At 52.9% G+C, this 21,428-nt stretch overlaps 2 protein-coding genes across 2 annotated transcripts; both read right to left on the reverse strand.

The window, feature by feature from the left end:
• Positions 1-116: 116 nt before the first annotated feature.
• Positions 117-4,762, reverse strand: KCTD14 (potassium channel tetramerization domain containing 14). Its single transcript, XM_040584017.1, has 2 exons — positions 4,493-4,762; positions 117-1,822 (listed from the first exon to the last, which is right to left on the reverse strand). Exons 1-2 carry the CDS (start codon positions 4,559-4,561, stop codon positions 1,151-1,153), a joined length of 741 nt encoding a protein of 246 aa, XP_040439951.1. The 5' UTR covers positions 4,562-4,762; the 3' UTR covers positions 117-1,150.
• A 14,289-nt stretch (positions 4,763-19,051) lies between these two features.
• On the reverse strand, positions 19,052-20,285 carry LOC121083448 (thyroid hormone-inducible hepatic protein-like). Its single transcript, XM_040583894.1, has 2 exons — positions 19,722-20,285; positions 19,052-19,434 (listed from the first exon to the last, which is right to left on the reverse strand). Exon 1 carries the CDS (start codon positions 20,133-20,135, stop codon positions 19,740-19,742), a length of 396 nt encoding a protein of 131 aa, XP_040439828.1. The 5' UTR covers positions 20,136-20,285; the 3' UTR covers positions 19,052-19,434; positions 19,722-19,739.
• Positions 20,286-21,428: the final 1,143 nt, after the last annotated feature.

Genomic DNA, 21,428 nt, shown 5'->3' on the forward strand with positions numbered 1-21,428 from the left:
AGCCTTTAGAATTTGGGGATTTTAGGAGGAAGATGTCAGAAAATAAAGCGCTTCTGTATCATTCAAAGAGTTTTTAAAAGTTGTTTATTTAACATCCCCACGATTATTGTCCTTAACTGGAAGAAATCCATCTTCTGAGAAGGAAATATGATCATAATCAAATTAGCCATTATGATTTTCAAAGTGATTAAAATCAAGCTAACAGCCACCTCCAGTATAAAAATACACTTTTAAATACTAAGATTTTTAAAACGCAATGTAGCACCCAAGTCATGTTCTGTAAGGGAGGATTTGCACTGAGGTCCCAGGCTATTGCTTCAGTAGCTCTTCTTTCCCATCAAATCACAGTGGGTTTTCCCTACTCTTCCAGAAGCTTATATATTTAGAAATAGTATCATAACAATAATGAATGTCATAAGGAAAAGATTAAAGTAGTGTGGCCTGAGAGAGGAGTGCATGCCCTTAGATTATAAACTCCTCACATGAGCGATGGTGGTTTTGCCTTTTTTTGATCCTGGACCATAGCTGAGGTTCTCTGTCTTTCCTTCAGAATAAATAATAAATAATGGTAATAAATACATTGGCTAGAGAGTAGGTTGTCTACTGGAGGAACAAGAAGAGAGCATGGGACAGTGAATCCTTTTTAACCTAGGCTCTAGTGTGGAAAGTAGTGAGAAGAAGAGCTTTTCCCTTCTCATTAAGGATCCAAATTTAATTTGAGCATGTGTTAATGCAGCTTTCAGTGTTTCCATTGGGAATTACACATGTGTGACCTGTTCCCGTTTACACTGAGAGACCAACTCCACATCTGCACAAGATTTATTTGGGATTATTCGTTTCTCTTAGGCTGGGTGAGGTTGGCTCAACTCTCAGAACTGGCTCTCTGAACCTACCTAATACTCAGCAATGCTGAAAGACTGAAATTCCTCCTTTTCCTGATACCTTTTAAATCATACAGTTATCCCCTAAAGCCCAAGTAAACAGTGGGTCTTAAGTGCTCTTTAATTTGGCAAATGACCAAAGAAGTTCCTTCCATTGGCCCACGCATTTCTTCCTGTCCCTCTGGCAGTCCATGGCTTAGTTTCCACAATCCAAGTTAAACTGTTTTAATAATTGCTTTCTTCCATTCCCCATCGACAGTGGCACTTTGCTACCACCAGGTGAACAGGAACTTGTAGAAGAAGTCATGCGATTTGAAACGAAAACCTTTTTCAGCAATGTGGGGCTGGAAGGATATTTTATACCCTTTGGCTTCAACATCCATTTGAATGCAGTCCAGCAGATCAGAAATGCTTGGCGCTGCCTTCCAGGGGCCAAACTTCACCACGGATTTTTTATCCATGTCCAAGCTGTTCAAGGCATCCTGACATCTGGCCGCGTCCTCCTCAGTTCTGACCACGCACACGATGACGCTGGACCGGCGGGATGCAACCGCTTCTGCCCTCGCGATGCGGATCATCAGTTCGATGTTCTCACTGTAGCTGGGCACACGAGCCAGAAACTGCTTCCTCGCCACAAGCTCCCCGAAGATCTGTGGGGAGTCCTCCAGCTGCTTGATTAGAGGTTCAATGTCATAGAATAACGCCTCCCTGTAGACATCCTGGATGCACTGGGTGGGCACTTGGTTACTGCGCAGGTACTCCAAGATGTATTTGAAATAGGTGCCTGGCCTGTCGATGAAGAATCTCCCTTCAGAGTCTGTCCTGAGTTTGGGCTGGCCAGTGAACATCTCTGCCAGCTTGGAGCCAGGATGTTTCTTTAAGGTGCTCAGTGTTGTTGTGTACATCTCCCCGCCAACATTTAACTCCACGATTGGTGACAACTGCAAGTATCACAAGGGGAAAAAAAGCCATGTGTGTTAGCTGTCTGAGGCTGCCAACATGGAAGTGTCAAGGGGAAAAAAAGGCATTTGGGGCTGGAAATTGGAATGGCAGTGTGAAGAGCGGTATGAGCTCCTATCTCTTGGGGATCAGATGGGACACATTCACCCCAATTACTGCTAAAAGCAGATGCAGGATGTTTAAACAGCCCTCACAACAGAGCTGCAGAAACTTGGACATTTCTGAAAGGCTAAATCCTCACCACATCTTTGGGATGTAATGAAGTGTCATTTTGCCAGTGGGGAAGAGGGACAAGAAGGACCCTGCCCAGGAAGCTGTCAGTGACTACAGGATTCAACGTCAATCTCCTAAGTCCCACATGGGCATCGTCCCCGTTGGCCCTTCTTCCAGCGGGAGCTGTCTGTGAGCTCTCATCCTGCCCACGTGAGAAGGATAGAGCTCAAAGCTGTGCAACTACATTTTTCTCACCTGAGCTGGTGTTGTCTCTTCAAAGGAGGAACTAAAGCTCTTTGAAACTTTAGAAATGGGTGGAATTGGCTTCCACTCGTCTGGGGGGGGGGTAGTTATAAACATTGCAGTAAGACACACAAATCCAGCATGTCAAAGCTGGAGGTCAGAAGCTGTTTAGCAAAGCACTTTAAAAATGTATGGTAGCTTTAGCTAGGAAGTAAAGGAAATAATTCATGCAACTGACATGATGTAAGAAGAAAGACTATAAAATTTAGATTTTTGTTTGGATTTAGTTTATTTCACCATTCATTAACACCACTGCTATATGAAACACACTGGAGGAGACCTGAATGCCTGGAAAGCTGGACCTGGTGTCCAGTCTGACCTTCCTGATGGTTCAGCACTGAAGAGTTTTAACAACCTCCCTTTGCACTCTGTCATTTTTTATAGTACTTGGTAGAGGAAAAGGAGAGAGAAGAAAGGAGGCAGCTTTTTTCCCTCCTGCCGTCACTGATGTAATGCAAGTCACATGCCTGGCCAGGACCAGACCTGCCACTGGGAAGGCGTAAGTCAATAAACAGCCTTTTTTTTCCAGGAGCTGACCTGCTCTTTGTTGGATCCAATCACACAAGGATCTGCTTCAGTGCTGCTAGTCACATGCCTTGAGCAAAGTGTGTACTTAAGTGCTAAGCTGGATCCCACAGGTACAGACCCACTGGATAATGTCAGCTAATCTCACAGCTTGTGCCAAGAGAAGGGGGAGCTCCTGCTGCCGTCTCCCCTTTACCTACCTACCTGCTTCTGTTGCTCGCCTTGTGCCAGCTCTGCTACGTTTTCATCTTACCGAGCTGAATTGGCTTACAGAGGATTTAATGAGCACCAGAGCAGGCAAAAGGAAGGGACTAGGAACAGAACCTGGAACAGGGGGAGACTTGCCCTTTAGACAGTAGCAAGTGATCAGATTTAGCAGAAATTTGCTCACAACCTAGACAGGCCAGGGAAGCAGCAGAAGATTCAGGTCAAAGACCCAGCTGGAATATTGCTTTGCTCTAGTGTGGGTGGCTTCATCTCAAGGGCAATCATTTACACCAGGACCAAGGAGACATAAAAATTATTCTGTCTGAGACTATCTTGTGATTTCTACCCACCGAAGAACATGGCCCAAAGCTGTTTCAGTAGTAAAGCCTCTCAGTCAGGAAATTTCCTTTAGCCCAAGTGATAGCAACAGCTTTCCCTGACAGGCACCATTTAACAGGAGGATCTCCTGCTTTTGAGCCTTTGCTCCTTTTTCAGGTAGCAGGTCAGATGTTTCATGCCGTTTCTCACTAATACAAATGGATAAATTGTTCTTCATGAATACGGTAGCCCAATACACAATATGTTTTCAGGTCTTGTTAATGGTTTTGGCCTGAGACCGAACTGGTTCCCAGTGGACTGGGAATACTGGCACCAGCTGATTCCCAGCTCTGTAATTAGCCAGCGAGGTGATGCTTAGGAAAGTCATTCTACCTCTTTGTGCCCCAATTTATTAATCTGCAAATGCTAGATGAAGCATTTTGCAACCTACACCTGAAAAGTGCAACACAGGAAGGTTGGATTCTTTAAAGACAGAGAGGCCTGGGGGAGAGGCTGTAAGGCTACAACAGAGAAGGCAAACTGGTTAGCAATAGGCCGAGGGCAGAGGAGGGGAAAAGGAAAATGTCATCTGATCTTGTCACTGATTTCTGCCTAGTAATATGCTGCTTGTTTGAGATTGCCATTAATTTTTGTTAGAGCTAGAAAAACTACTTCTACCTGATGATTCTGCACATCTACAACACAGGGCAGCTTTTGTATCATTAGAGATTCTAAGAACTGTTGAAAATGCCCAAACCTCAAATATGTTTTTATTTAGGGATCTGAAAAATTAAAGTTCCCATTAAATTAACTCCACTTCTTGTCAAAGGAGAAAAAGAACCACTCCAGTTACTTGCTGTTGCCAGATCTTGTATGTCTGCAAGGGCCATGGCCCTTCTGTAAGCAAACTGGTGCAAACAGGCCAGACAGACACAGCTCTTTTCACCTAGAGTCCTGTTCTTGGCCACGTATCTGGCAAGCCCAGGTGTCTTCAGAATAACAGATGGCAGGAAAAAAACACTCTAATGTAGCCCAAAGGGGATGCTTTGATCCCGCAGGAGGAAACTGTGCCCTCGAGCCCGTACCTTACTCACTGTGTGCAGGCTGCCGGTGACCTGCTTCCCAAGGGGCTTGTGCTCCGACGCAATGCTCATCTTCCCCCGGGAGCTGATGGCTCAGCGGTGTGGGAAACCTGCTGCTCAGTGCCCAGGTCCTGCCCCACACACAGGATGGCTCCCTGCTGTGCTCCAGTCCTCTTTCACTTGGTTTTTCTTCCTTGGGTCAGTTTTTTTCCAAGCTCCCAGCCCAGCGGCTGCCCCAGAGGATCCAGTTTGCTCCAGGCACAGCACTGGTACAGGTTGCAGGTTGTAGGGAGAGGGGAGGGAACAGCCTGGAAGCGGAAGCATTTGCTCATTAGTTTTCTGGCACCCAGCAAGGTGCAGGGTGGACTTGGGCTGGCTGCCAGCCCACACCTCCTGTAATTCTATCTGTGCGGTGACTAAAAGCCAAATAATCCTTTCCAAAGGAGGCCCAGCACCCAGAGCACATCTGAGGAGCCCTACGTGAGCCTGCGTGACTCCCTCTGCCTCGCAAACCATTTGTATCAAAAGCAGTAAGCATTTTCACAGCTTTTTGGCCTCTGTGCAGTCCTGTTTTCAAGCACGGTTGATCCCAAACCATCTCATTGATCCCATTTGTCAAACCCCTCGATAACAGATCAGGGTGTCTACACTCTGTCCAAGGTGGTGGCGTTTTCTTCTTTGCCCATACAATCTCTGGGCACTGAGTCATTTGTGCAAGGTAAATAAAACCAAACTTGAATGTCTGCCTGAGCCTGAGCTGTTCTTTTCTATTGGCCGTAAGTATTTGATTAGTATCTTTGCATGATGTTTTCTAGTGTCTTGTATCCACCAAATATCAAACGTGGAGAGCAGCACAGATTTAGTGGTAATGGAACTGTTTCTCACAGCATCGAAACACTCACAAGGATGTCTGTGTTCATTTTTTAAATGTAGAGGATCAGATCACAGTGAGCCTAAACAACCTTCCCAGATCTGGACCACAGGCCTGCAGAGTCTCCTTGGTTTTATTCTATGTGTTTCTGAGTTCACCATTGCTTTCAAATTTGCCTTCAGGCCACTCATCACTTTGTCTTTGTTCCGTTATGGTGGCAAAATTGCCATGGACATGATTGTCCAGAGATGTAAGTCCATGTTTTTAAAGAGAGACAGTACTTTTTATTAGGTCACACAAGGCTTTCTCAGGTCTGTCAACTTCTGTTTCAACTTACTTGGGGTTTTTCCTTCCCCCCCCCCCCCCCCTTTCTGTCAGTTTAATAAAAGGTGTTATCGCCTCTACCAACCTTGCCTCCGTCTCTTTCATTTCAAGCTGCTTCCTGATACCAGCAGCCAAAGGGAGAATCTCAGACAAATGCAGCGCTTCCTAAAAATCTTCCTGGGGGAGATTTTAATGATGAAAAATGACAGCATGGTGTATAAGGAAACCATTTGCAGAAAATCGGATTGTGCTCATGGACACCAGCTTTGCTGGTTTTGCATCCTCCAGGGATTTTGCAGGATCTGTGTCCTCGCAGAAGACAGCATGGATCTGACCAGAAGCTTGAGGCATGAGAAAAAAGTGTTATAATTTGCACTGATTCACTCACTGCAAGAATAAAGCCAGTCCTCGCCCAAGGCTCCATCAAAGCTGTACCCAGATGATATTTTTTTATGTGTGTGCATTTGCATGAACCTGTCATTGAACTCAACTTACATTTTGCTTCTGCTGCTCTGAAGCATCCTAAGAGACCTGTGTCTGAGTTACCTCTGCTGCCTGGAATAGAAGGGCTTGAATTTTTCCCTTTGCCAGACCAGAAGAATTAATTGTGCTGGATGCACTGGTGAGGTCTGCTTGGGAGCTTAGGTTTTGTGACTCGTAATAATTTTTTTAAAACCAATGCTTATTGGAAAACAGGGAGAACTGGAAGATCTGCACGTTCTGGGGCTTTGATTCCTGCAAATCTGATTCTTTGGGCTGGCTTACGTAGGTGCCTCAGAAAATATCCTGGATATAACTGACAGAGGTGGAGTTCATCTCCAGCAAGTTTTTGTTGCTGGAGGTGATAGCCTTTATTTCTGCAGCTGCAGAACTGGGTGGACCGGGGGACCATCACCTCTCTGATCACACAAGCTTTTCACTAGGGAAGGGTGAAGAGCAACTGAAGAGGTTACTTTGTTCAAATGCTCATCTGGAAGGTTTCCCCAAACCAGGAACAAGGGTGGCTGTTGGTGTTTGAAGCTAAACCTTCAATGCCGCTACACAGGTCATTACCACTTCAGCAAAAGGAATAGTTGTTAGCTGATGTCCACAATTCTTTCCTACTGCTAGACCATCCTCAGCTTGTCCTTCAGTCTGATGAACCTGCTGGTTCAGTTCCCCCGCTCTTTTATTCCTTTTTTTTATATCTTGGCCACTTTTGCTGGCACATTATGGGACAAAGAACCAGCCTGAAAGTCTGTGAAGTGTTTTGGCTGGAAGGCACCATGTATGTGAAAAGCCTGATTGTCATTATTTGTGCTTCTTCTGGGACTTTTTAATCCCACCAACTGCATGACTTGCCTTAAGATGGCATTTTTCAGTCCTGCTATACTAATGACTGCCAGTTGGATTTTTTTCCCCCTTTTCAATAAGGATTTGATTTAAACTGCTGAATTCATCTGCTCTCAAAAGAGACTGTAGGGAGAACTTCTCACAGCCCAAACCATTGGTGTACCGCTGCCTCCCCATGGGGATTTGGTGCTTCTTTTTTAGGTGGTCTCACCAGAGGTGGCTTCCTGGATTACTAGGACCACACATCTGACTTGTTTGGTGTCACAGCCTTGCTGGACAGGCATCCAACTCTGCATCAAAGGTCTCTGTGCCTGCACTAAGTGGAAACAGTTGCTCTTACAGTTTTTCAGTCTTTTTCTTACCCCATGGTCAAAGCCACGCTGAGGAAGCCAGTGGGCAGGGGAGCAGCCCATGAAAGGCAAAAGTGGGATCAGGGCTTTGGAGAGGACTGGAGGAGGCAGTTCTGACAAGGCTGTCAGCAGTCCATGTTGCTGGTAACAGCTAGCTGAGGCTGGTTTCAATTTAATTCTTCCCTTGGGAAGGAAGTAAAAAGCCAAGACCGTGAAAGTCTCCATAGCCTTGGGTGACCAGGGTCCTGGGATTCCCAAAACCAGCAGCTCCATTGTAGCTGCTGCTCCACAATCACTGGAGAGGTCCTGGCCACCTCTGTGCTATTAACTGGGTTTCTTCCTTTGAGGGATGGGATTTGATTTGTATTAAGCTAGAATTTCCACCCAGGATCTCTGTTGGGCTTTATGTTTGTTACTATTTGACCTGGATCCCTGAGATCCTTCATCCTTTGGGCCTTCTAAAGATGTGTCTGATGCATTGATGATCTGTTGAGGACCCACCTGCTTGCTGTCAAGCAGAGAAAGAGAACTCTGAGGATGTTTGCAGAGGACATCAAGCAGGATCAGCAGGATCCTGTCCTCGAAAGAGGTTGCTGAGACCTGTTGGAGAGGCCGGCTGCCCAAATGGGTCACAGAGCCATGAGGAGGACAAGGAAGAAGAACCTTTTAAGATGTTCTCCTGACTCCTCATGCACAGTGATGCTTCAGGCCTCCTGCCTATTCTGTTTGGGGTGGCTACTGGCCCCAACATTCCTTTTGAAGACACTTCAAAAGTAGATTTCTCACTGGCCACAGTCTTTTTTTTTTTTTTTTTTTTTTAATGGAAGAGGAATATTTCCAAGACTGTAAGCTCTTTCAGGCAGGGACCATCCTTTCGCTGTCTGCATGGAAGGATTAGCCTGGGCCTGGACATTGTATGAGCAACCACAATATGGATCATAAGAATAATCATCCTAATGTTGAGAACTTTGTGTCTGCCAAAGAATGATTAACTTGACAATGGCTTTGTGGGGAATAAATACGTGTTTTTTGAAAATTATATTAATATGTGCATAACAATGAACTGGAACATCTCTATGCTGGTACATATATCAGTTTGGGAAATAGTGTTATCCATAAAAGTATTTATAACAGATTTATTTCCTTAACATATTGAATTGGCCGCTTCTCTTTAAGACAATTAGGTCAACAATATTCAGATTTGGGTGTTATGCCCTAGTACAAGTAAATACGCTAAATCCAAAGGGAAAAAAATAATTACGTGTTTAAAACAGAAAGGGAAATGAGAAGTTCAGACGTGGAGAAGCAGCTGGGAGGAGGCATGGAGCAGCTTCTGTTTGACTTTCTCCTCTTGTTCCCTCTTTTCCAGTACCTAAGTTTAAAGCCCTTTTGCTCTGGTCCATTTGCCTGAAGCATGGAGGTGGAGGTGATAATCTGTAGCTGATCTCTACTTTTCATGTTGCATTACAGCCACTAAAGTTATCACTGCTGGGAGTAACAACAGGTCAACAGGAGGGGCACCTAAGGGAGGTGATTCCCAGTACCCTTCTGCTCCAGGGCATCTCAGTGGAGGAAATTCCTGTGAAAAGCTAGGAAATGAGCCAGGTTATTTTAAACAACAGTGGATAGGTTAGCAAAGAGGAGAGGCAATAAACTTGGTGCAGTTCTTCTGAACTCCCATGCAGAACGTATTCACTCCAGCTGCAACTTGGCAGGACATCCCAGTCTCTGTCCTGGAGTTTGCCAAGGGATGCACTAAGACAAGCCAGACCTCTTGCAAAGGTCACAGGATTTTTTTTGTCTTTTGAAGCACATACACTGACTCCTGCAAATTTCCAGGTTGCTCTGGTGATCTGTGAGCCAGCCTGGACAGTTTGTGAAAATTTTGCTGAAAAGCAAAACCATCAGCAGTTTGCTTTAGCCACTCCTAAATCAAACAGCATTATGCTACGCAAATGCCATCAACATTTCTACCTGCTGCCTTCCAGCTGTTCATCAGCTCCACCCACCTCTGTGGAATGCATGGCTGGTGGCTCGTATCAAGATCTGAGCTGGGTTTGAATAGGCCCCAGGACACCAGCAGGAGCCATGGGAGCAAAGTGCCTCCTGGCCAAGCAAGTACATGCACCATCCCCAGTGGATTGGGGGTGGCATCCTCAGGATACAGACTTAATCACTCATATTGCCGTTGGTTAAAACAACCCAACAAGCCCATCAGTGCCCACAGTTCCAAGAAACCAAATTATTCCCCTTATCCTCATGCCCATTGACTTCTTTCCCATGTTTATATCATGTTCAGCTTAACTTGTAGGCTTTTCTGGAGCAAGAAACCAAACTAGATACAACTATGCTTTCTTCTTGCCCATCTTTTTCTATGATCTTTCCCTTCTTGAGCTCTCTCCCGACTCTTTACATGCCACATGGAGGGGGTGGGGCAGAGCTGAGTGTATGGGTGTCACTATTCCCAGGTCCTTGTCACACAGCTGTCCTAATGAAGGTGTTGGTATGGGTCCATTCAGCCAGACACTCCTTCTTGAGGGACATGGGGTCGCTCATTTTCAGTTCAGTCCAAGTTCAGGCTGATGCTGTATGTCCAGCCAGAAACAGAACAATCTACAGAAAAGAGGTTCATTTCAATGTAGTCTACGAAGGTTGGCAAGCTCAGCCAGTGGGTTTATGCCTGGTCTTGCTTCTGAGGCTACAACCTGCTTCTCCCAAGTTGGTGGTAGGAGAGGAGAGGCTAGGCTAGTCATGGAAAAGCAAGGCTGGGAGATAAGACCATCTGCTGCCAGCTAGACACACCGAAATAAGGAGGGAAAGAGAAGACAGTCTTTGGCTGTGTATCTCTGGGACCCCGTGAGACCAAGGCTCTGGTAAAGAGGAAGTCCTTGGGCACCTACTGTGGAAAGAAGCTGCTGGGGAGCTAGGGAAAGGATCTGCACGCCTGGGGCTCCTGCCAGGTATTAGTGGCAGTTATCTCTGTTGCCTGGTGAGATGCTCCTGCCAAAGGATATGTGGGTTTGGGGGTATTTTATCCAGCACCTCCTCGCTCCACTTGGGCTACTGGTTTATATCGTCCCCATTTCACACACTCACATTTTACTCACACTTTCCACATTACAGCAGCTCAGACTGGATGGAACAGCGGCATTTCCCAATGTTCACAATGCTGCAGAAATGACTTCTTCCCTTTGGTGAGCTTCAATGCAAGGATGAGCTCTGGTTTCACTCCATTCCCACCCTGGTTTTCTGATGGGTCCTTGGCCACGATATTCACAACAGTTTATGGATATCTTAATTTGTCTTTGGGCAGTGCTGGGCCTTGCAGGGAGTGTCACTCACTAGGAAAACCTGGGAGAACAGGATGGAGCGAACAAGAAATTGCCTTTGCTTTGCACATCATGCCTTCCCCAAGGGTCATGGCGGGTTGGACTAGATGATCTCTAATGGTCCTTTCCAATCTCGACCATTCTGTGATTCTCTAAGTCAAAGCTCTGAATGAACATTAACTCTTAAGCAAGGAGAAGGAGAAACTGAGGACCTGACTGGCGAAAGTTTGACCAGGATCATACAAGGAGTGCTGGGAAAAAATATACTGTTGAAAAGCCCTGAATTCTATGTCATAAATCCTTCCCTTCCAAAACCTGAGTCTGCTCTCTCCCCATAAGAAGTTTTGTCTGAAACAAAGATTAACGTGTATGCATATATATATGTATTATAATACATATGGAGTGTATGTCTGTGTAAGATGTGCATATGTATCTTACAAATATTTTCCTTCCCTCTCCATGCACATGTGGGAGTCCTTTCTATTTGCATTTTGGGTTTGAGCTTTGAAATGCTTGCATAGCACATTTTAAGATAATTCCCTTAGTCACAAGGGACTACAACTCTTTTTCTTAAAGAAATTACTAGATATTCATCTAATCACATGGATGCACATAAGGAAAAAATTAAGACCAGGAGGTCTGGAGATGCTGCCGTGTTTTGCTGCACCCATTAGAGACACCTGTGTTATGAGAGACATGCCCAGTTATAAAGCCTTAATACCACACAATACCAAAGCTGGTAATGCGCCTCTACCTGCTACACGAGCATCCTCGGAGCTGTGGTTGGGCAAGATGTGAGAGTTTCTCCTAAACCTCTGCCTGGTTGGAAGAGGAGCTACAGACAGACCTGGGTCTCCCAGCGCCTGAGGCTTTCCCTATGGCCACAGGAGAAGCCTGAAGAGCAATAGTGGGACCACCAGGATTGAGTTATCCTCCTTGCTGAGACACTTTTCCAGTCCCACTGCCCTACATGGCACAGTCTTATCTTTTCAGCCTTGTTGGGTCCCCAAAGTCTCAGGAAAGGTAAGAATGAAGTGGGAAAACTGAGAGGGGAAAAAAAAAAAAAGTCTTTTCTTTTGCCAGCACCATCTTCTCCTTCATGGAGTAGGTGAAAATGTACAGAAGGAATTACTCTCCTCAGCTGTGACAGTACCTTTTTGCTTTTTTTCAGACCATCAGATAGTTTCTGCCAACCATCTGACAAAAAAAGTATGCTAAACAGAGAAGGTTTAGGGGGAGTTTTGGGTTTTGGTTGGTTGGGGTTTTTTTTACTGCACAAGAACCACAGGTACAGAGAAGGGGCCACACAACTCTTCGTGCCCTCATGGCATGAGCCAAGGGACCTGTGTGGCTGATGCACAAACTCACTGCTCAGCAGGCAGCCAGAGAGCTCCTCTCTGCTTGTGGTCAGCACACTGCAGAGAGGCTCTCGATTGTCACAGCCAGGTTCATTAGCACTCTTCATCTATTAAAGCAGTGTAAAGGAGATCGTGTTTAGTTTCAATCTATAGCAAAACTCTGCCTTGGTATGGGATGATTGTGCTTCTCAAAGAGAATGTATTCGCCTGAGAAATCACGTGGGGCACCAGGTGTCCTCAGACCACTGCTGGGTTCCTCCTGTGCAAGGACTGTAGGACAGTCAGTGCTTCTGGAGCGTTTTTGAGACTCTGAAGAGATTTAAGCGTGATTGATTTTAAGACAGCATCTACCCTCACTGAGGATATTGGGGTGGTGTGCTTTGAAGCCACGGTGCCTTTTGTCGTTAAATTGTGTAATCATTTTCCTGTGCTATTAGAGTTTCACTAAAACAAAAGCAAGGGATGAAGTTCCTGCTTTTCTGTTTCTTTACAGTGTTGTGGAGTTTTAAAGTGCAGCAGAGCAATTGGGGTCCCACTAAAGAGGTTAACATGATCGTGAACCCATGACTAAGGTGTGGAGCTGCCTCCAGGTGATAGGAAGAAACAGAGCAACCATCTGCAAAATATTTTCTCACTTTAGATTGGGACTTTTAGATTTTCTCCGATTTCAGTCTGAAGGATGTTGTTTTGCTCTTGTCATATGGCAGATTTTGAGGGGACGTGCAGCAACAAATGCAACTGGAGCCTGCAGCCCAAGGTGTGTTCAGAATCCTCACACCACAGATGCTCAGAGATCTCCAGTTTCTTTAGTCAAAAGTAAAAAGCTGTCAGAGGACCAGTGTTTGTTCATCAAAGCAGTGCTATTTCAACAGCTGAATGGGATTTAGAATGGCCTGAAGAGGCAAGGGGACGCCTCCCTCTAGTGCCCAGCTCTGTAGGACTTCCCTGGGGTGTTGTGTCTGGGAGGGAAGGAGTCGCCTGGAGGTGGGACCCAGCCTGTGCTGAGGGCTCCAAACCCCTGTGAAGGGCTTGCAGCCTCTGCCCACCCACCCAGCGAGGGTTTGCCCCTGCTCTCCCCACAGCTCACAGGGATCAAAGGCAAGCAAAGCCTTGCTTTCCTGCTTACCCCAGCTGAGCATCCCCACCTCCTCCTCTGCCCCTGGCTCTGGAGGATGCCATGGCCATGCAGGGAGGAGGCAGAATTGCCCCCCGGTGTTGCTGGGGTGTCAGGGATTAAGGTAGGTTGCCCACAGTGTGTGTGTGGTGGAGATGGTGCTGGGCCTGAAGGGCTGGATGAGCGTGGGCAGAGGGAAGGGATGTGCAGGTACCAGCTGGGTTGGGGAGCTGAGAAGTTGGAGATCCAGGAGAGCAGGGGATGTTGGGGAAGGGAAGGAAGGATGCTGTGGAGCAGGTTGGGACCCCAGCACTCAGCACAGGATGATGACAGGATTACACCAAGCTTTTGCAAGGTGTCAGAGCCAGAGGGCTGGGGGAACATCCATCCAAACACAAACCCAGCTTGGCACCTTGCCAGAGAAACCCAGCTAGGTTCCCTGCACTGGAGCATGTCCTTGGTAGCCAAGGTCCCCTCATCCTCATGGGCTGGGGGACAGCAGCTATACAGAAGTGACAGCAGGTAGGAAACACAGGACACATCTGCACAAGACTTTGCGTTTTATATACATTATCAGAGACCGGTTGGGTGACTTTAGGTACATGCAGAAAGAAATATCGCTTCAAAGTTATAGATGCCTTCTACAAAGGAATAACATGAAACACTGATTTCTGCCCTGCAGAAATAGCCCTGGGACAGGGGTGGAACGAAGCAGCAAGGTTGCCAGCAGGATTGGCTGCAAGGTGAGTCGAATGGTACAGGCAGCACCCGCCGGGCAGACGGCCAAGCTCTGCACTGCTCATGAAGGATGTTCCTCAGTGGGACTTGGTGCAGGAGAAAAAGTGCCACTGGGCTGTGGACAACAGATCACCCTGTGGGAATAATGAACACAGTTTGGCCAGGACGTCCTCATTCCTGGCTGAGATTGCTCCAAAACAAGGGTTAGTTTTGTAAAGTCCCTGTTAACACTCCCTGTTGTTGCTGTCATCTTTTTACACTCCATTTCACTACAAGGACCTCGGCCATAGCCCTGTCTCTGGTGGGGGCACAGGGATGTCTCCCCAAGGTGTTTCAGGGATGAAACTCCCACCAGCACAGAGAACAGGTTTGCTTTCCGGGCTAGGGCAAGATTGAAGTGTCTGAGCTCTTTGCAGGTGACATACCAAATTTAGACAGCTGGAGACCTGAAAGTACCAAATCATTCCCTAAAAATGACTGTTGTGTTTTCCATTAGAGAAAAAAGAGAAAGAGCTGGACCATCAGTGACTGGCAGCTCCTGGAGACCAGAACTCGGGGTCCTCCAACCACCCAGCCCTTTTTGTTGCTGGGATTGTCTGTGTCTGCCCAGCAGCAGGCAGACATTGCCTATGCTACAAGCGGAGGAGTCTTGAGGACAACATGGAGCTCACAAAGTGACCTTTGTTCAGTGGCATAGTTTGCACCAGTGGGCAATTGGGAAAGAAAAATCTAGGAGGATGTATCTGTTGAGCAATGAATTGCAGACTCATACATAACTCCTGGGATTTGGGGGTGTGACGCAAACACTGGAAAGCCACCCAGCTGATGGGGCAAGAGGGCAAAGTATGTTACCCCTCAGCCAGCTCCTCTTTGGCACTGCATCTCCCCAGGCTCTTACCTCAGAGGCTGGAGGTGCAGGCTCAAGAGCTGGAGTGATCTTCACTAAGGCTGATCTCCTCCAGGATCTGGCTGTACCTCCGGGTGAGTGCTTTGGTGTTTCTGGTGAGGTCTGTCAGAACCTGCTGCAAGCCGTTGACATGATGGGAGAGGCGCTCTTCCACACTGCTGTCTGCACCCTCATCCAGGGATGTATCACTGTTGGCACTGCTCTGGCTCTGGTCGGTGACAGAGGCCAGGCCTTTCTCCACCACGGGCTTGATGGCCTTGAGGAGCTGGTAGCGCTCGTAGAGGTCCGTGTGGCCGCCCGCAGCCGGGGCCGCCCCCTCCTGCTGCGGGAAGACCCCTCGGAGCAGGCTGGGGAACATCACCTCCTGCTCCATCTTCTGGGTGGCTGAGAAGTACTGCTCCATGGCCCCGCTGGCACGGCTCTGGCAGCGCTGGCCCGGGCTCTGCTCAGGGCGCCGCCTGCTCCCCGGCCCCGACGGGGGCTTTTTATTTATGCGGGGCTGGGGCACGTCCCCCCTCGGCTGTCCCCTCCTGCCAGCCGGCCGGCCGGGATGGCCGCGGGGACGGGCTTGGCTCCAGCCCAGCTGGGGCTCGGCCGCGCCGTGTCCCTGGCTCTGTGCCACCCGCCCGGCACGGCCTCCCCGTGGCCTTCGCCCGAGCTGGCCGGGGGTCCCGCCGCGGCCCCGCACCGGGAGCAGGGTGGCAAGATGTCCAGAGATGCTCCTGTCTGGTCATTTCCCATCGCCACCATTCCAGGAGCCCAGGGAGTGTGTGGATCCAGCACCTGCCCCTGGAGCGGGCACACTGCAGGCAGCACCCTGAATTGGGCAGTTTTGAGGACGGGGAAGAAGGGCGAGTGGTGGGTTTATCCAGAGAGGGGGAGCCCCCTGTGAGCCCTGCCTGGCCACCCACCTGCTTCAGGGCTGGTCTGGGGGTCTCACGCAGCCCACCCTGGGCAAGTGGCCTCGGCAACAACCCCTGCTAGAAGAGGGAGAAGAGACGGAGCAGGGGATGCTTGTCTGGGGGTGTTTGCCCAAAGCCGGTTGTGCCTGGGAGGCAGATGACCATCAGCTGGATGAAAGAGTGATCAGGGAACTACAAAAGGGACTTGAAAAGAAAGAAGGAGCCAGCCCCGAGGAAGCAGGAAAGCCCCCAGCGTGAGGACAGCCCTTGGAGGGGCGGCGGCGGCAGGAGTCCAAGCCTGCGGGACACTGCCGAGAGCAGCTCTGCCGGCATCCCGGGCTGCAGCCAGGCCTGGCCGAGCATCCACCCGGCGGGATGCCCCGAGCAGGCTGCAGCCAGCCCCTGGGCTGACAGCACGGGGGGCAGCAGGCAGGGACGGAGCCGGAGTCGGTGCTGGAGAGGCCGGAAGGCACCTCCGGATGGATCCCGTCCAAGCCCGGCTCAGGCAGGGTCAGCGCTGGGGCTGTGCCGGGCTGGGGTCGGGGTGTCTCCAGGGATGGACGCTCCCCCGCCTCTCTGGGCAGCCTGTCGCGGTGTTTGACCACTCCGACTGGAAGGGAAGAGAAGTCTTGTCTTACGCTCAGATGAGATTTCCCGTCCTTCGGTTTGTGCCCGTCGGCTGTTGTGCGGGTGCTGGGCACCACTGGGAAGAGTCTGGCTCCCCCGTCTCCACACCCCCGTTGTTAGGTCATACACACGGCTGAGCCCCCTGAGCCTTCTCTCCTCCAGGCCGAACAGTCCCAGCTCTGTCAGCCTCTGCGCGTCTGGAAGATGCTCCTGCTCCTTCATCCCCGTCATGGACCTTCCCTGGACTCTCTCCAGTGCGCCCGTGTCCCTCCCGGACCGGAGAGCCGGGCCAGGACCCGGCACCCACATGCGTCCCACCAGGGCTGAGCAGAGGGGAAGGGTCCCCTCCCCCCCCCCCCCCCCCCCCCAGAGGCTGCTTACAGAAGGGTATTTTGAATTTCTTGGGTATTTAACGTTCTGGGTCACAACCGGGCTTTTTCTCTTGCCTTCCTTCTACTGGCCCGTGTGCCCGGGCCACAGCCTTTGGGTTAATTAGATGTCGCTAACCAGCTACAAATAAACCCGCCATCCCGCTGTGCCCCGCGATGCGAGCGGGAAGGCCCCAGCGCCGGGGCCCCAGGAGCCCTTCCCGGGCAGCACCGAGGCAGCACCCCCTGCCACGCCGGGGGGCCTGGGCTGCCCCGGCTGCCCTCATCCCACCAGGGACCTGCGCGGCGTTTGCCAGTGGCAAAGCCCTTTTCTGCGACCCCCCGCGCCCCTGACCAGCCGTGCCCAGGCGCGGTGGGCAGCAGCAGGCCCGTTGGGGCCGGACGCAGCCCGGGGCGGCGTGGCGCAGGGCCCTGCAGCCGGGGCAGGCAGCGGTTCCCGTGACCCGCGGGCTCGGGGCTGGCCGGCCAGGCAGCGGCTCGCAGACAGGGACCCGGGGGTCCTGGGGGATTGCCAGTGGCCCCTAAGTCACCGGCGTGTCCCTCCCGCTGCCCCAGGTCACGGACCTTTCTGGGGACATCCCGTGTCTCTCACCGGTCACGTTGGGCAGCGGCGCTGAGCGCTTCACCCCGTGTCCTGCCACGACGCCTCCCCGGGGCACGGCGCGATCATCTCCCGCTGCCGAGTGCTCTGCCCAAACCAGCAGCCATCGCTGGAGGTGACCACAGGCCTTCCTCGCTGGGACCACTGTCTTCTCCAGGGGACGCAGGTCCCATCCTTCAGCTCCAGCTGTGTAATTCACCAGAGGGACAGCACCTCCTCCGTGGCCCTCACCTCTCCGGGCACTTGTTGAACGTGGTTCCAGGGAGGCAGAGGAGCTCCAAAGGCAGGCTGGAGACCCCAGTGCATCTCCCGGCTCCACTTCTCCCCTTGCCAGGGCTGAGGGGCCACACAAAGGCAGATGTGCCTCAGAATCCTCACACTGGCTGGCAGGACTTGTGTTTGCCCACGTTTTGGGGCACTTGGGGGTCGGCAGACACTTTTGTAGATGCCAGCGCTCCCTTCCCAGAAAAGCAACGAGGGCTTCAGACCTACGAGGGATGTCACCTGGAGGAGCCTGGCGGCCACGTGGAATAACATTGGTGCAGAGCCCCCGGGAGGTGCAATGAGATCGTCGGGTCTCTGCGGCTGCAGACTCGGCGTTTGGGCGAGCCTTGCCCTAACCTGCCATCCTCCTGGGGAGCCCGTCCCCTGGCGTGTGGCTCAGAGGGAGGAAAACGCCACCACTCCTGTGTCCCTGAGTGTCGCCGAGCTGTCCCCGGCACTGCCTGCTGTCAGATGCCCCTATATCTCTGCCTCCCCAACCCCACTAGGGCTGTTCTTGTCCTTGCTCCAACCCACTCAGCACCTTTCAGATGCTGGGCAGCCCTGAATCCGGCCCCCAGCAGCCCCTTCCCGAGCCCGTGGCCCCCCGGCCACCGGGTCTGGAGACCCTGTCACCACCGCCTGTGCTCGGGGAGGACAAGGCAAAGCCCATGCGGTCGTGACATCCAGGAGAAACGGCCTGATCAGGCGAGAGGAGATGGGAACCTCCAACGAACCCAACCCCAGCGAGGGGTTTGGGGTCCCGGGGGCAGGCGCTTGTCAGAGGCGCCGAGCCCTGCAGCCCCGCTGCCCCTGGGGGCCGGTGCCCAGGCTCAGCCCCGCGCGGGGCAGCCCCGGGGCAGGAGCCCTGATGGGCAGGAGCAAGGCGTGGGGAGCTCTGGGGCACAGAGCAGCACCAGCAGCGGTGGCACAGCGTGGGCAGAGCGCTGCAGAGCGCCCTGAAGGTGGTGGCTGTGTTGCGCGTGGGCTGGTGTCTCCGTCCCTCCCCTCTGGGTGCACAGCAGTGGGGCTCAGTGTCCGCCTCGCTGTTGCACGGCCGGGCCGTGCGCTGGGCGGATTCACACCCTTTTGCCCACGGAAAGCAGGGACCAGCTCGCGCCGGTGTTGCTGCCGACACAAGGAAGAGGGTTTTGAGGCTGAGGGTGGTGAGGCACAGGAAGGGGTTGCCCAGACGCGTTGCGGATGCCCCGTGGTTGGCCGGGGCCCTGAGCTACCTGACCGAGTGGAAGTTGTCCGTGCCCAGGGCGGGAGGCTGGACAAGATGGTCACCGAAGGTGCCTTCCAACCCACACCTTCCCATCACTGTCATTCTTTGTCCCTTCTAATGGCCCATCATCGCACTGGAAGGGCCCCTCCCAGCAGAGCCGCTGTCCCCTGCCTCACACTGGGGCACTCCCCGAGGGTGCCGGCCCAGGCAAAGCACCACAGTGACAATGGCTTCACAGGGCTTGTTTTATTAGCAAAGATCGGGGAAATGGCCCTCGCGGTCCAGGTACCAGCTGGAAAAGGGCTCGGCGGTCGCAGGGGCCCATCGCAGGTTGGGGCCGCTCCACAGTGCTGCCGCCTTCGTGCCGCTCTTTGAAAATAAAGAGGAGGGCACGAGCCTGCGGCTCTTCCGATGGACTCCTGGCACTGCCAGGTGCTTCTTCCTACGAGGATAAGGCACCGTCCGGCTCTCGGGTGCTCGCAGCTGCTGCCGGCGCGCGGTGCCAGCGCTGGGAGACCAGCTGCCGCCGTGCGGGGAGGGCGAGCGGGGCTGGGGAAGAGCCTGCGATGGTCAGCGATGGGGACGTCCTCTCCTTCGTGCCACCAGCACCCATCCTGCAACAGAGGCTGTCCTTAACCCCGAAGGCCATCCCCATGAGAGACCTGGCCACCAAGCCTGGGCCCGTGTACCCCGGAGCCCCAAAGTCTCTGCACGGAGGGATGGGATGAGTCCCCGCCTTCGGCATGCAGATGGAAATCTGCCAGCTTTTGAAAGGGCAGTTCCCATTTCAAGGCACTTCCCAGGAGCTGGCCACCCCTGCAGACACGCAGACCCCTCTGGGGACATCAGCCACCCCCTGACCCGGCAGTGCCCGCGGGCTCCGCATCCCCCCAGCTCTTACCTGGCAGCCGTGGCAGTGTCACCAGCTGGGCTGTCCCTCGCTGGGGCTGATCTGCTCCAGGATCTGGCTGTACCTCCGGGTGAGGGCGTTGGTGTCCCTGGTGAGGTGGGTGAGGACCTGCTGCAGACCGGCCAGGTGGCGCGACAGGCGCTCCTCCAGCTGGGCGTCCATGGCGTCGTCGTCGTCTGAGGACGCGTCGGTGCCGGTGCCGGTCTGGCTCTGGTCGGTGACAGAGGCCAGGCCTTTCTCCACCACGGGCTTGATGGCCTTGAGGAGCTGGTAGCGCTCGTAGAGGTCCGTGTGGCCGCCCGCAGCCGGGGCCGCCCCCTCCTGCTGCGGGAAGACCCCTCGGAGCAGGCTGGGGAACATCACCTCCTGCTCCATCTTCTGGGTGGCTGAGAAGTACTGCTCCATGGCCCCGCTGGCACGGCTCCGGCAGCGCTGGCCCGGGCTCTGCTCAGGGCGCCGCCTGCTCCCCGGCCCCGACGGGGGCTTTTTATTTATGCGGGGCTGGGGCACGTCCCCCCTCGGCTGTCCCCTCCTGCCAGCCGGCCGGCCGGGATGGCCGCGGGGACGGGCTTGGCTCCAGCCCAGCTGGGGCTCGGCCGCGCCGTGTCCCTGGCTCTGTGCCACCCGCCCGGCACGGCCTCCCCGTGGCCTTCGCCCGAGCTGGCCGGGGGGTCCCGCCGCGGCCCCGCACCGGGAGCGGGGCGACAGGCAGCCGGGTGCCGGGGCCTCTCCCCACCCAGCCCACCCCAGCCCACCCCAGCCCACCCCACCGCCGGGGCACCGGGAGCGCGGGGCCAGCTCTGGCAGCGCTGGGCAGGCTGTAGGCAGCGGCACTGGGGGGCCCTCACCTCCGCCCCCCTTCTCGCTGCCACGCGCTCGGGGCGTGAACCCTCCGCGGACGTTGAGCAACCCCTTCTGCAGACGTATGGAAAATCCCACCGGGGACGTGCTGCAATGTGGGTCCCGCGGGGGGGTCTGGGGACAGAGCAGCGCACCGACCCCCAGCCATGGGGGTCCCCGCAGACAGCCCTCTCCGCCGGGCTGTCCCCCGGCCGGGCAGGGACAGGCACGGGGGCGCAGACCTGATGCCGTGGTGTGAACCTCCCACAGCTGCGGCACAGAGTCCTTGCTGCCTGCAGGGGAGCGGGGATGGGGCCACCCCCCCCGCTGCCCCCGTCCTGGGCCAGAGGCCACGGCTGGGGCAATGGCCAGCACTGCCTGGCCCCGCGTGTCCCCACGGCGTGTGGCAATCAGGGAAGATTGTTCTATTTAGGGAAAGGCGGCAGGGTCCCTCATCCCTTTTGCAACCCTCCACGGTGGCAGCTCTCCCACTGCCCCCACGTCTCACCAATGTGCTCTCACTGCCGCCTGCCCTCTCCCTGCTAGACCTGTCCCCACCACCCTCTTGGCCCTTCCCGATTGTCCCCAGAGTCAATGCTTGTCCTGACGTGGGGGCAAGTGCTGTACAGATGTTTGTTGGTGCTGCTGGCCATGTGCAGGAGCCAGTTTAGGGGATTTGTCACATCAGGGCACCTGGACCATTGCAGAGCTTCTCAGAGGTGCAGGGATATCACAGGGCTCTTGGGACACAGGAGCACAGGAGATGCCCTGTCCCTCTGCTCTCCCATTTTGGCGTCAGCACCACCCTTCCAATCTGCTTGTTTTGCTGAGGGTGGCAGGTTGTGGGGCAACTGGGGT

The sequence above is a fragment of the Falco naumanni genome, chromosome 2, assembly GCF_017639655.2.
Source record: "Falco naumanni isolate bFalNau1 chromosome 2, bFalNau1.pat, whole genome shotgun sequence".
NCBI classification, from domain to species: domain Eukaryota; kingdom Metazoa; phylum Chordata; class Aves; order Falconiformes; family Falconidae; genus Falco; species Falco naumanni.